The sequence below is a fragment of the Schistocerca cancellata genome, chromosome 1, assembly GCF_023864275.1.
Source record: "Schistocerca cancellata isolate TAMUIC-IGC-003103 chromosome 1, iqSchCanc2.1, whole genome shotgun sequence".
Taxonomy (NCBI): Eukaryota; Metazoa; Arthropoda; class Insecta; order Orthoptera; family Acrididae; genus Schistocerca; species Schistocerca cancellata.
Window position 1 is genome coordinate 924414468 of NC_064626.1, and position 15913 is coordinate 924430380.

The window sequence follows — 15913 nt, forward strand, 5'->3', positions numbered from 1 at the left end:
ACCTACAACCCCCTTCCTAGTCACCATGACTAACTACATCCTCAGCCACAATTACTTCTTGTTTTAAGGCATCACCTACAAACAAATCTGGGCACTCACATGGCACTACCCTATGCCGACCACTTCATGGGTCATCTAGAGGAATCCTTTATAAAAACACTCAAAATCTCAAACACATCTGATGACTTCTTCATCACCTGGATTGAGGTTGAGGATGCCCTATCCACATTACTCCAGAACCTCAACAACTTCTCCCCCATTAGCTTCACTGGGTCCTCCTCAACCCACTTTCCTTGATGCTGGCCTCCACTTCAAAGGTGGCTACATCAGTACCTCCGTCCATATCAAGCCTACCAACCACTAGCAATATTTCCACTTCAACAGCTGCCACCCACTCCATACCAAGAAGTCACTTTCTTACAGCCTAGCCACCCGTATCAGTTGCATCTGTAGTGATGTGCAGTCCCTCTCGAAAGATACCAAAGGTCTCACTGAGGCCTTCACAGACTGTAATTACTCTCCCAATCTTGTGCAGAAACAGATCTACCATGCTTTATCTCTCCAGACACACACCACCTCCTGAAGTCGCTCCACCTTATCATAGAGGAGCATACCTGCCGTGACTGTGTACAACCCGGGACTGGAGCAACTGAATCATGTTCTTCACCAGGATTTTGACTACCTCTCATGCCCTGAAATGAGGACTGCCCTACCCACTATCTTCCCCATCCCTCCCATGGTGGTATTCTGGTGCCTACTGAATCTACACAATATCCTCATCCATCACTACACAATCCCTGCTCCCAACCCCTTGCCTTATGGCTCATATTCCTGTAATAGACCTGGATGCAAAACCTATCCCATGCCTCCTCCTACCAACACCTACTTCATTCCGCTCACAAACATCACCTATCCCATGAAAGGCGGGGCTGTCTGTGAAACTAGCCATGTGATCTACAAATTTAGCTGCAACCACTGTGCCGCGTTCTATGTGGACATGACAACCAATAAGCTGTCTGTCCACATGAATGGTCACTGACAAACTGGATCACCCAGTGGCTGAATATGCTGCCTAATACAACATTCATTTCAATGACTGCTTCACAGCCTGTGCCATCTGGATCTCTCCCATCAACACCAGCTTTACTGGATTGCACTGGTGGCAATTCCGCCTACAATACATCCTACATTCCCGTAACCCTCCCAGTCTCTAGACTTCATTAGTTATTATCTTTCACCCACCTATCCCTTCGCTGTTCCCACTCCACGGCCTTCTATTCCACAAGCGCATCCACAGTCTTTTTATCATCTCCTATTCTGCCCCACCCGACGTCCATCCAATCACCTAGCTGCCCTACCCTCTCTCCACCTCATCCCCTACCCTGCTCTCCCTCCCCCTACCAGCCCCAGCCTCCTCCTCACTCCCACCACCCAGACTGTTTCTCCCATCATGCGCAGTTGCTTGCAGTCTGGCCTCTGCAGCCAGAGACAGTGGTCGTGTGTGTGTGTGTGTGTGTGTGTGTGTGTGTGTGTGTGTGTGAGAGAGAGAGAGAGAGAGAGAGAGAGAGAGAGAGAGAGAGAGAGAGAGAGAGTAGCCTGTTTATTGTGCCTGTCTGTGACTTAACAACTCTGTTATATGGTGAGTAGCAATCTATCCTTTTCATAATATTGTCATTATTCCATACAGGATTTTTCTTACAGACAGTTTTCTATTAATTACATACTTATTCACTTATCTAAGTTGTCACCGGCCCTGTAGAGCATGCACTGCATCAACACTCAGTCTCCACTGCATTCTGTCTGTTACTGTTTCCTTATAATTGACTACATTCAGAGCTTACACATCTTTCCTTACATCATCTTTCCATAAATTTTTTGACCTACCTAGGCGTCTTTTTGTTGTGATATGTTTTGCTGTAATATGTTGCTTATGAAATGAGGTTACATATTATATGACCTGCCCATTAGAATGATCTTCTCTTTTGATACTGTAAAACTTTGGCCTGGTACATGGCCTGACAAATTTCATTTTTCTTTCTTGTTCTTTGCGTCTCTCACTGGACCTCAGATTCTTCTCATTGTCTTTCTTTCAAATGTTAAGAAGTTTCTGCATCTCCCTTTGAGTTAGTGTCCAGCTTTCTCAACCATAGAGGACAATGGGGCATATAACAGCATTGTAAATCTACATTTTTGCAGAATGTGATATGGCTGTAGACTTGAACATATCTCTGAGGACATATAGATATCTGGAACCAGCAGAATTTTTTTTTTTTTGGGGGGGGGGTGTTGGGTTACAACAGTTGTACAAACTCTCAGGTGCTTGAACTCGTCAGCAGACATGAACTGGTCTCTGTCAACTGTGAAGTGCTATTGTGCATATTTAGTTTTGCCTACTTGCTTATGTTCTGTTTTTTGTTTATTGATGAGTAGTCTTGCTTTACTTGCTGCTGTGGCAGTCCTTTTGTGCATCTTCCCAAAGTCTTGTTCACTCATGCTCACTGACACTGTGTCATCCGTGTAGCCCATTATAGGCTTCAACTTGGCTCTGACCTACAACTTTTTCCAGGGTGAGATAAAATAGTATGTGTGACAGTGCATCTCCCTGTCTTAATCCAGTTCATATGGGGTCAGGTTGCGAGTGCTCCACCAGTTCTTGTTGTTCCACTCAATTCACTCATACAAACTCTAATCATTTTAATGAGTTTATTTGGGATTATGAACTCCTTCAGGATTTTATAGAGGGTATCTCGACAAATATTGTCATAAACTCTTTGAAAATTTACGAACATCTGGACTTGTCTCTCTCTTTCCCAATATTTCTCAAGACCTTGCCTAAAAGCAAGCCCATTGTCAGTAGTTGAACAGTTTGGTTGGAGTCCAGTCTCACAATCTCCCATGATATTTTCTGCAAATGGTTTTAGCTTGTAGAAAGGATATTGTGCGACATTAAATAAAATGATTGCTTGATAGTTAAAGCAACCTTGCTTCTTTTCATGTATATTGGACAAATGACTGCTGTCTTCCAGCTGCGTGGTAATGCCTCAGTCTTCCAGATGAGCTGATTGAGTTTGCAACAATTCAGTCTGCAATGTGCTTCCTCCATACTTCAGCATTTCTGCGTAGACCATATCCTTTCCTGGCACTTTGTCGCTTTTCATCCTCTCTGTATGGCTTTCAATATGTCTTCCACTTTGATGTCAACCTCTGTCTAATTTGTTTCTTCTTGTTTTTCACTGAAACGTAATTCTGGTTTAAGATATCTGAGTAGCGCATTGAAATAGCCTTTCTATCACACTGAGACTGATTCAGCATCCATACCCATGTTTCCACTTTTGTCATTAATGTACTGATTTCTTGCACGGAAGCCTTTTCTTGCTGTTTTTACATGCTGGCGGAATCTTCTATTGTCCAGTTTTAAGCCATTCAGCTCACATTTTCGAGTCTTTTTGTTAGGTACTTTCTCTTTTCAGTTCTCTGTACGCTTGATGTCTCTGTGCGTTTCTAGAAATGTTTCCTTCGGTGTTTCATTATCTGTATCATGTAGCCACAGCTCAACATTCCTCGATAAACCATTTTCTTTTTCCCTGTACTTTCTATCTACCCAGTGCTTTATTCACAGTACCTGTCACAGCTGTCTTCCCAGTGTGTCACTTTTTCCACTTCTTTATCATCTGCATTTCTTAGTACATTGAATGATTATTTATTTCTGACTCAAATCCTGGGCTTCCCTTTTTTGTTTTCTTAGCAAACCTGAACTTTTCTAGGTCTAGTTTTGCTTGTGCCAAGAAATGGTCAGTACCACCCTCCACTCCTCATTGGGCTAAGACATCTTTCACTTTTTCCTGTGCTGCAAGTATATCGTTACGTGGTCTGTCTGATTGGTGGTTTTTCCATCTTGTAAGCACCATGTTCCTAGATGAATTTTCTTATGTTGTTGAACTGACAGCCGTGTCCTTTGTAGCGGCAAATAAGCTGTTATCGTTGGTCTTTGTGCAGGCTGTACTTTCCCATAGTCGGAGAATAGATATTTTCTTTGCTTGCTTCACCATTAAAATCACTTAGAAGTATATGGATGTTCCTTTTCAGGACTTCTTCATAAACACGATCTAACCCTTCATAGATCTCCTGTTTTTTTTGTTGTCTGTCTTGTCTTCAGTAGGGGCATGAACATTGATGAAGGTTGTGTCCTACTTCTTTGCATGATTTTAATGTATAATAAACTCTTGCTCACAGCTTTGAACTGCTTTACTTGGTTTACCATGTTCTTACTGATGGCAAAAATCCACCCCAAATTGTCTTTCTGAGCCTCCTCCATAGAAATTATAGTGTCCCTATCTGCTCTGCATGCCCCTTCACCTATCCATCTGGTTTCCTGTAATGTCACTACATCTATCTTATGATGTGTTAGCTCTGATGCTACTAATGAGCAACCCCTGGATGGTTAAGGCTTTGGATATTCCATGTAGATATGATCAAATTCTTCATCCTTTTTCCTTTCCGTGTTTGTCTTTCAGTTAATCTATCTGACATCTGAGGCTAATTTGTTGAGTTTTTAACTTCATTAAATTTTTCTGGGGTAGGGTTGTTAGCTCGACAACTGACCCACAGCATGGAGGATCCTCCTCTTCTTTTGGATTTGCCATGCCATAGCCAAAAGGATCTGTTTTAAGGCACCAGTCATTTGCCCCCACCCTTTCCGGCGAGGCATAGGATGTACTAACTTCACACACAGACGTCATATCAGTCAAAAACTTTGAGTTTTAGTGGATATACCTATTCAATATCAGTATAACCATCAAGACTTATCCAGTCATGTACCCCACTCCTTCTTTGAACCGCATTCGGGAGGACAACGGTTCAATCCCGTGTCCGGCCACCCTGATTTAGGTTTTCCATGATTTCCCTAAATCACTCCAGGCAAATGCTGAGATGGTTCCTTTGAAAGGGCACGGCTGACTTCCTTTCCCGTCCTTCCCTAATCCAATGAGATTGATGAACTTGCTGTCTGGTCTCCTCCCCCAAACAACCCAAACCCCCCACCCTCCTTCCTTGAATGGGTTTCAGACCGGCTTTGGCCACGCCATGCTCCATTGATAGAGAAGTGATTTCCTTTGTCTATCAATGTCGCCCACCTCCTATTCTGATGAAGTATGTGGTGGAAGGGAAATCAGGAGATGGAAAGGAATAGGTAGGGAGAAGAAAGTAAAGAAAGATGGGTCATTGTGAGGCACACTTTGACTCTTCTGATGAGGCCTGCCCAGCTAGGTTAGTCCTTCCAGTAGCTCCCAATTTCTCAGGAATGCACAAACTCAAGCACAAGTTTTTTTCATTAATTACCTTACATTCATTTTGTTGGTAAGTGTTATTCTTCTTTGTTTGATAGTGATATTCAGTCTTTTATACTGCATTGTTTCATAATGAATGTAATGATAATAAGCAATTTTTCCTTACCAAATGTGTTTTCTCAGGTTGCAGATGAAGAAAATGAAAATTATCCACAAGAAGATAATGACTCTGATGGTGACAGCTTCACAAGTGAGAAGGAAGTTCAGTTGTACAATTTGATATATCATGAACATAATGAAACAAATGGAATAGAAGAAGATGTAGAAAATCCAAATCGAACTGAGGAAGACTCTGAACTTCACTTTAGTGCAAGAAGTAAGGTCTTCCGACTAAATGCAGTGAAAGCAATTACATGTTCACCTCCTGTTGTAAACAGTATGTCTCCTTCTAAATCTGTACGAAACCAAATTAAAAAAGTGACAGCAAAATTAGATGCAATGAAACAGAAGTATAGCAAAGAAAATAATGAAAAGATATACTCTAGAAATCATTTCAATGGAAAAAAACAAACATTTGTAAAGAATAACGAAAAATTGTCTGGTAGCAGCATTCCAAGCTTTTGCCTGAATCAGCCTGAAGCAGATAAAAAAAATGAGGAGAGTCATGATGATTCATGTCATATTGTTCCCAATGACAAAGATTGTGGGAATGCTGTGACAGAAAAGATAAGTACTACAGTTTGCATTGACAAAGTCGGTGATGAAAGAGAAGCAGAAATATCAAAGTATGATATCATCTTGAGTGGGAGAAGTAATCTCAGCACTTCTGAAAGTGTTATTGTTATTGATAGTGATGCAGAATCTGTTGATTCTGTAATTGAGGTAAAACCACCTACACCACCACCACCAGTTGTTATAAACATTGATAGTTCTGACGAATCATCACACATCAAGCAAAAAGAAAAAAGCACTCAGAAAGAGAATATTGATCCTCACCAGCACCCTGACACAATCCAAATTGATACATCATCAGATGATGTTGCATTGTTAGATTCGTCACTATCTGCAGACACTCTTTCAGCAACTGTTCCATCTGAAAATGCTCTAGTTGTGTCATACACAGTTCCAGGTACAGGAAACAATGTATTGGATCAAGATGAACCAGGTGTTGAACAAAGTGTTGACACTGTTGCTAAAGCAAAGAAAAGAAAAAGGAAAAGTGAGAACTCTAAGCCAAGAAGAGTGAAGCCAAGAAATAAGGTGCTTTCACAGTCTGTTCCTTTGTCATGGACATCTGATATGATAAGATTCTATTGTCATTCATGGGGTGGTCACAAGTTTAATCATGAAGAACTACAGAAGCAAATGCCAGGTAGGTATTCCTCACAGTTTATTTTTATGTATGAATGCAATTTGCATTAACTTGAACTCTGAGACATTATATATATATATATAAAAACAAAGATGATGTGACTTACCAAACGAAAGCGCTGGCAGGTCGATAGACACACAAACAAACACAAACATACACACAAAATTCAAGCTTTCGCAACCAACGGTTGCCTCATCAGGAAAGAGGGAAGGAGAGGGAAAGACGAAAGGATTTGGGTTTTAAGGGAGAGGGTAAGGAGTCATTCCAATCCCGGGAGTGGAAAGACTTACCTTAGGGGGAAAAAAGGACAGGTATACACTCGCGCGCACACACACACATATCCATCTGCATATACACAGACACAAGCAGACATTAGTAGCATGTGAACTGAAGACCAGCTTCACCATTACCAAGATCGTTATACCCTCCTCTTGATACTACCTAAAGATTACGTGAAGTGACAGGATTGGTGGGAAGGATGACGTGATATATATATGCAGATCTCTGTGTATATGGGGATGGATATGTGTGTATTGAATTTTGTGTGTATGTTTGTGTTCGTTTGTGTGTCTGTCGACCTGCCAGCACTTTCATTTGGTAAGTCACATCATTGTTTTTAGATATATATATGTAAACAAAGATGATGTGACTTACCAAATGAAAGTGCTGGCGGGTCGACAGACACACAAACGAACACAAACACACACACAAAATTCAAGCTTTCGCAACAAACTGTTGCCTCATCAGGAAAGAGGGAAGGACAGGGAAAGATGAAAGGATGTGGGTTTTGAGGGAGAGGGTAAGGAGTCATTCCAGTCCCGGGAGCGGAAAGACTTACCTTGGGGGAGAAAAGGACGGGTATACACTCGCGCGCGCGCACACACACACATATCCATCCACACATATGAATGTGTGGATAGATATGTGTGTGTGTGTGTGTGAGTGTATACCCGTCCTTTTTTCCCCCAAGGTAAGTCTTTCCGCTCCCGGGACTGGAATGACTCCTTACCCTCTCCCTCAAAACCCACATCCTTTCGTCTTTCCCTCTCCTTCCCTCTTTCCTGATGAGGCAACAGTTTGTTGCGAAAGCTTGAATTTTGTGTGTGTGTTTGTGTTCGTTTGTGTGTCTGTCGACCTGCCAGCACTTTCATTTGGTAAGTCACATCATCTTTGTTTTTAGGTATATTTTTCCTACGTGGAATGTTTCCTTCTATTATAACTATATATATATATTGCACGTCATCCTTCCCACCAATCCTGTCACTTCACGTAATCTTTAGGTAGTATCAAGAGGAGGGTATAACGATCTTGGTAATGGTGAAGCTGGTCTTCAGTTCACATGCTACTATCATGAGCATATATGGAAAGTGGTTTCAACATTGTGGAAGAATGCTTGGCCACACTCATCATGGAATTTGGAGATTGAAGTCTTTCCAACTATGTAAAGCAGGACAGGCAGCAATATGTGACAAATCTGACTATAGAGTACAACATTGGTATGGGCACAAGTGCTTCAGAGCACACCGTTTGGCACACATTGTTGAACATTGGGCTCTGTGGCAGGTGACTGTTACATACTCCCACGTTGACCCAGTGATATCATTAATTACAATTGAAGTGAGCATGGGTTCATCGAGAGTGGACTATGGATCAGTGGAAACATATCGTCAGGTCAGATGAATTATGTTTCTTCTTACACCAGATCGATGGTCATGTTGAAGATCACCTGCACCCTTTCATGTGTGATTTCTACACTGACAACAGTGGCATCTTACAGCAGGTAAACATTCTAAACCTTCCATGTCACAAGGCCAGAATAATGCTATAGTGAATTGAGATTAATGATGCTGCCAGAGTCTTCTGATCTGAACCTGATGGAACACATCTGGGACATTATCAGGCACTGTCTCTGCATCCACAAACCCCCAACCCACAATTTATCGTAATTGTGTGACCTCTATAGAGACATTTGGTGCCACATACCTGTAGAAACCTACCCGTGACTTATCAAACCCATGCTACGCAGAATTGCCATGTCATTGCTTTCCAAAGATGGATCAACACATTATTAAGTAAGTGTTCATAACATTTTACTCTTCAGTATATAACAGATTGGTGTGTGAAAGTTAAGGACAAAAGCAACTTTCACATGATGTGTCACTGCCAAGTAACATAACTCGATCAAGTGTAGACCATACGAAGAAAGAACTGTTAAGATATAGTACAGAATGTGACGGAAAGAAATGCACAATGAGACAAACAGAAATGACACTATTATTGAAAGACAATAATTACGCTGAAGGCACCATCATTTATGGTGGTCCCCTGGAAAATGGTTCTTAATAAGGGATATCAGCACCACAGATGGCAATGCATGCTCTGCAACATGCTCCCATGCTGGTGACAGGGCTGTTTAGGAGTTGTTGTGGTAGGATTTTTCATTCCTCCACCTATGTGGCTAACAACTGCTAATTGGTTGTTGATGCATATGGACATGCTGTGAAATGTTGCACACATGCTCCATGGGATTTAAGTTGGGGTTACTTATAGACCAGTCCATTTTGCCAAATATCCTGTCATTCCAAGAGCTGCTCCATCTGTGCCATTCAATGCGGTCTAGTTTTGTCGTCCATAAAAATGAGGTAGGGCCGAATGCATCCCCTAAAAATGCACACAAAGGGAAGGAATACAGTGTTGCAATAACATTGACCGGTGAATGTACGGTATTCAAAGATGCACTCAGTACACCACACAGCATTATGTTTCCCCCACACCATAACACTTTGACCACCAAAATTAAGTTCAACAATGTTCCTGGGTTTGTTAAGTGTTCACATTTCTTGCCAGATGAGGATACACCCAGAATCATTACTCACATTGAATCTGCTCTCATCCAAGAAGAGCAGGCAACCCACTCCTTGATCGTCCAGTCCCTATTCTTTTGAGACCATCGAAAATGGTGTCTCCAACATGCAGATGTCAATGGAACACAAAGTACTGGTCATTGGAGAAAGACACTCCCATGCAGTTCTCTGCCACTGTGGGGTGTGAAAGTGTGTGCCATACATTACTGTTAAATGTGGTTGCTATTGCAATTGCACATGCTGTTTGATGTGGCTCTTTTCTTGGTTGTTGCACAATGTAGCAGTCATCTGCTGTTGTACTTGTCTGTGTTCAACCACCTCCTCTCTTTGGGCAGCAGTGCCTGTGGTTTGGTTCACACTCCATGCATGTGAAAAAATGCTGTGGCCAGTACCAAGCACCTGGGCTGCACTGGTGACTCTTCTTCTTCATTCCAGTTGCCCGATAATTCTTCCACATGTGAAGTTGTCCAAATGTTGTCTCCAGGCAATGTTCTCTGCTGTTTTACATCTATACTCTGCAAACCACAGTGAAATGCATGGCAGAGGGTACATCCCACTGTATCAGTTATTAGGACTTTTTCTACATTCCAGTCATGTATGGAGTGCGGCAAAATGATTGTTTAAATGCCTCTCCATGAGTTGTAATTAATCTGATCGTATTCTCTTGATCACTGTTGGATCAATATGTAGAAGGAGTAGTATATTCCTAGAGTCGTCATTTAAAGCCAGTTCTTGAAACTTTTTTAGTAGACTTTCTCAGGATACTGTCCATCTATCTCTAAGAGTCTGCCAGTTCGGTTCTTCCAAAATCTCAGTAACTCTCTCCCATGGGTCAAACAAACCTGACTATAGGTGCTCCCATTCTCTGTATACTTTCAATATTCTTTGCTATTCGTGCTTGGTATGGGTCTCACGCACTTGAGCAGTATTCTGGGATGAGTCGCACGAGAGATTTGTAAGCAGTCATCTTTGTTGTCTGATACATTTCCCTACTTTTCTACCAATAAATCGAAGTTTATTACCTGCTTCATGCATGAATTCACCCTTGTGGTTGTTCCACTTAATGTCCCTGCTAAGTGTTACATCTAAGTATTTGTATGAATTTACAGATTCCAACTGTGATTCATTAATGTATTCATAGGATGTTATGTTCACATATGGGAGGCAGACAGTTCAGACCCGTAACCAGCCGTCCTGATTTATATTTTCCATGATTTCTCTAAATCTCATGAGGCAAATGCTGGGATGCTTCGTGTGAAAGGGCATGGTTGATTTCCTTCCCCCATCCTTCCGTAATCCAAGCTTGTGCTCCATCTCTAATTACCTCATTGTCAATGGGACATTAAACAGTAGCCTCCTCCCCCTCCCCCTCCTCCTCCTACTCCTACTCCTACTCCTACTCCTACTCCTCCCCCCCTCCCCCATCCAGGATACTATGTTTTTTCGTTGTGTGAAGCGCACAGTTTTACAATTTTGAACATTTAAAGCAAGTTACCAGTCATTGCACCACTTTGAAATCTTATCAAGGTCTGACTGAATATTTGTACAGCTGTGTACAAACTTCATTTACTTGTAGATAACTGCATCATCTGCAAAAACTCTGAGGTTACTATCAGTATTGTCTGCAAGATTATTAATGTACAACATGAATTGTAAGGGATGCAACACACTTCCCTGAGATACACCTGAAGTTACTTCTACATCTGTCACTGTCTCTACATCCAAGATAACATACATCCTTCTCCACACCAAGAAAATCTCAGTCCAGTCACATATTTCATCCGATACCCCATATGATTGTACTTTTGATAATGGACATAAGTGTGGAACTGAATGAAATACTCTTCGGAAATTGAAAAGTACTGCATCTACTTGACTGCCTTGATCCATAGCTTTCAATATGTTGTGTGAGTTGGGTTGCACATGATCTATGTTTTCGAAATCTATGCTGGTTGTTGTGGAGGTGGCTGTTCTATTCGAGATACTTCATTATGTTTGAGCTCAGAATGTGTTCTAAGATTCTACAACAAATGGATGTCAATGATATTGAATTGTAATTTTGTGGATTACTTCTGCTACCCTTCTTGTAGATGGGTGTGACCTTTGCTTTCTTTGGAATACTAGGCACAGTTTTTGTTTAAGGGATTTATGATAGATTATAGTTACCGGACAGGCTAACTCATCTGCAAATAGTGTACATAATTTTATAGGGATCCCATTGGGCCCTGGGGAGTTGTTCAATTTGAATAATTTTAGCTGTTTCTCTATGCCACTGACATTAATATCTATTTCACTCATCTTTTCAGTGGTACAAGAATTAAGTTGGGACAATACTCCTGGGATCTCCTTTGTAAAGAATTATTTGAAAACAGAGTTAAGCATTTCTATTTTTGCTTTGCTACTCTCACCTTCAGTTCCAGTATCATCCATGAGTACTTGGACACAAACTTCAGTGCCACTGAAATCCTTTACATATGACCAGAATGTCTTTGGGTTGTGTGGAAGATCATTTGACTATATTCTACTACGGTAATCACTGAGGGCTTCAGGTATTGCTCTGTTGACTTCTAAACACATCTAATTGAGCGTCTCTCTATTTATAGCCGAATGCTTTGTTTTATACCTGTTATGCCATGGTCTGTTTCTTTAGAAATTCCTTTACAGTGACTGTATACCATACATCATCCTGTCCTGAGCTAATAGTTAAAAGTTTCTCATTGAGGTAAGACACTATTGTTTCTCTGTATAGTTTGCTGAGCGTACAAGTCTTTCTGCTTGTTTTAGTTGCCCCTTGTGCATTGCTATAACTGTGTTATAGTCAGTAATAACAGTTTTGGTGTGGACTTCACAAAGAGGCCAAGTCATTCAACTAAGAACTGGGTACAGTGCTGCAGATTGTGGTCTTTGTTGAAACTCCATAAGCAGGGCTTGTATTCTCAATCCTCTGTGCTAATCACTGGAGTGATACAAGTATGTGAACTATTTGCTCTATGTACTTTTCAGAGAAGGTAGTTAGTAACATTTCACAGAATGTCTTGACATGCCCACCACCAACAAAACTGTAATTATCCCAATTGACTGTTGGATGATTAAAGTCTCCTCCAGTGATTACAGTATCATTAGGGATCATACGTACAAGTAAACTGAGATTTGCTGTAAAGTTTTCTGTTACATCAGGAGGCAAATCTGGTGGTCAAACGAAGGACCCTATTATAATTTTTTGCCCACCCTTGGTACAAAGTCTTGCCCTAACAATCTCACATGCAGCCTCCGTTTATATCTTGGTGCATTTGAGTCTCTTGTCTACTTTGACAAATACGCCACATCCATCTCGCATTTCCCTATCCTTCGCTACATATTTGAAGATCACACTAGTGTTAATTTCACGTTTTAACCAGCTTTCTGTGCCTATCATGTGAGCTTCATTGCTTTTTAGGCGCTCTTCGAACTCTGGCACTTCGTTGCAAATGCTTCATCAGTTAACCAATTGGATTTTGGTACTCTCTGTGGGATACATTTGTTTGGATATTACTCTCATACTTCTGGGTTTCCCGCAACTTTCATTGGCTGGAGGGTTGTCTAAGCTAAAAAAAAGCCCTTGTGCATACCCACACAGTCAGTTACTTGGGTAGCTGCCTGTGATGTGTAGTGCACACCTGACCTATTTAGGGGAACCCTATAACTCTCAACCCTATGACACAGGTCTAGGAAGTCACAGCCTAGCTTGTCACAGAACCTCAGAGTCTCTGTTTCAAGCCTTCCACTCCCCTCGGAGTCACTGGTTCAAGCCTTCCATTCAACTAAGAAATGGGTACAGTGCTGCAGATTATGAGCTTTGTTGAAACTCTGTAAGTAAGGTTGGTGTTCTCAACCCTCTCTGCTGGTCGCTGGAACGATCCAAGTATAACCTTGGAGCCTACATAACAAGCATTGTTTGTTCCAACATGTGCCACAATTTGTAGTTAGTTGCACTGTGTTTCCTCAATGGCTGCTGAAATAGCCTCTTCAACATGCTGAATGAGGCCTCCAGGTGCACATCCACTGAGTATAATTGGTATTACTCCCCATCTCTTGCTGCAATTTCCCTAAGGGATCCATTATTCACCATACATTTGAACTGCTGACAATTATTAGCCCCCTACCATTTTGCCTTAGTCTCCTCTTGACATGGGACAACACAGGTTTCCCCAAAACAGGCAAAGTGAATCCCACTGACTCTGCTTCAGTGTCAATGAATGATAGCACCTCAAACTTGCTTGTTAGAGGGTTCAGTGTAACACTCAGAGTCCTCTTTCATTCCTGTCTACTCTGTACAGCATGCCTAGACCCAACATTGACATGCCGCTCACAGTCTTGGGCTTGTATTTCCTGCAGAAGAGTCAGTGTCAGCAGGAAAGGATATTACCTGAGGTATCTTGGGTACCTCTGGTACACAACTCTTGGCAACCCTCCCAGCACACCCATTTGCAGCAGCTTCCTTTCACCTACCAGCTGCTTACAAATAGAACCAATTCATCCTCTGCCCGAGAACAGCAAATACAGCGTGGTTGCATAATACCTGGTACAGCATTTTACAGAACAGTAAACAGTTTATGCCTGGTGCTGTATTTTACAGAGTATCAAAACAGATAACTTTGTACTAAATTTGCTGAGTCTCGTTTAATTTACGAGTTTGATATGCTACAAATATTATCAGCAGTCTTTTGGAATATAAGTAATTTATTGTCAAAAACGAGATATCTATTGCAACAGGAAAATGGGTACCAGTTTTACTATTTCTCTGAAGCATTTTTCCAGTTTTGGTTACTAAGAAAGTTGGGCATTAGTGTTATTTTACAATAAATTTACACAATATACACTCTTATTAAAAGAGGGGACTAATATGGCACAGTACGTTTCTTATTCATGGTAACTGTAAATCACAAACACGGATATACTACAATTTAAGTTATACAAAACACTCATAAATTGTGGAAATCTTTGCAAGTATCCAAAACTTCTCAAAGTACCCCTTTCTCATGTAAATATATTCATGTAAATGTATAATGGAAATTTGGGAGCTTTTAGTTGTGAACGGGGGATATTGTGGCTGAGATTTCTGAAAATACAGTTAACCTTACAGCGGACAATACAACACTAAACAATATGTTTCTGAAAACCACAGCTTATGTTTACAGTTGATGGTTTAATACTACAGTTTATATCTCGATACCCACACGAGTTTTGATAAAAACAGCACAGAAAGCACTTTTAAATTTTACACCAAGTTTTTGTACCTAAGTTTTTAAAGGGAATTTATGTAACACATTTGATTTTACTCTTAAGACAAATGAAGGGCAGGGAACTGTCTTATATATGTAAGTATGAGTAAATAAACATGCAAATTGCTTGGATTTAGCAATTTAGCTAATTTTGTGTCCCCTTTTATGCTAGTGTGCTCAAGAAAAATGCTGCAGCTTCAGTATATCTCACAAAAACTATGTAAAACGTGATAGCGCAACAGACGCACATTTGCTTGGGGCAGCTATCAATCTATCATGTAAACAACACTGCTAGTGCACTGTAACCACATGCTGATTTACACACACTGTCTTTTCTGGTAACTTCCACTACCTCATGTTGTAGCACCAACCCCATTTGGCCCTGTAGTCACACTGGCCTCATGCCATGTGACATCCAAATGTCTGTGCACGATTGCATTATCTCTGCCACATGCTCCCACACTTTCATTAATTTCCATATACCTGGGAATATGTTATGTGATTGTACCTGTCTCAGTTAATATGTGTGTATCTCGTCCTTATAGCAACAAACAACAACTGTTGTTATAACTAAATATATACCAATACAGGGGCATGAAACAAAATGTACAGTAGATCATATACTCTTTGTAGAAAAATAGTATTGGGGGATAATGCTATCCCCTTTGTTCATACAGAATCACAACATCATAAAGTAATGAAAAAGTCAATTTGGCTGGATAAAAAATCTACTTACTAAGCAGCAGCAGGAGAAAACTTATGTAAACATTAAGTAAGTTTGCAAGTGGCTCTTTCTTTTGGCGGGAGGGTTGAAGGGAAAGAAAGTGGAATGAAGGAAAAGGACTGGCGAGGTTTAGGAAATGTGTACAGTTCGAAAAAGGTGCCCAGAATCCCGATCAGGGGAGACTTACTGTACAGGATGAGAAGGAAAGATTTTCTTTGTATGTGTTTACTCCTGCCGCAACTTGGTGAGTAGATTTTTTTCCATCCAATTATATTATCAATAATTGATTATTTTTTATTGATGTAAGAACTATACGCTGTTAGACCAGTCTACTGGCTTTGTTCATTTGGCTGGCAGTAGTCACAAAAATAGTGTCTGAAGAAATTGTTCAGTATAATGTAAACGTT

General features: G+C 40.9%; 1 protein-coding gene across 2 annotated transcripts in view; it reads left to right on the forward strand.

The window, feature by feature from the left end:
• Positions 1-15913, forward strand: part of LOC126191420 (uncharacterized) — an 89760-nt gene that overhangs the window by 17663 nt on the left and 56184 nt on the right. For both annotated transcript variants that reach the window (XM_049932303.1, XM_049932295.1), the window contains one exon: positions 5469-6657. In XM_049932303.1, the coding sequence (XP_049788260.1) occupies positions 5469-6657 (1189 nt within the window). The remainder of the gene's footprint in view (positions 1-5468; positions 6658-15913) is intronic.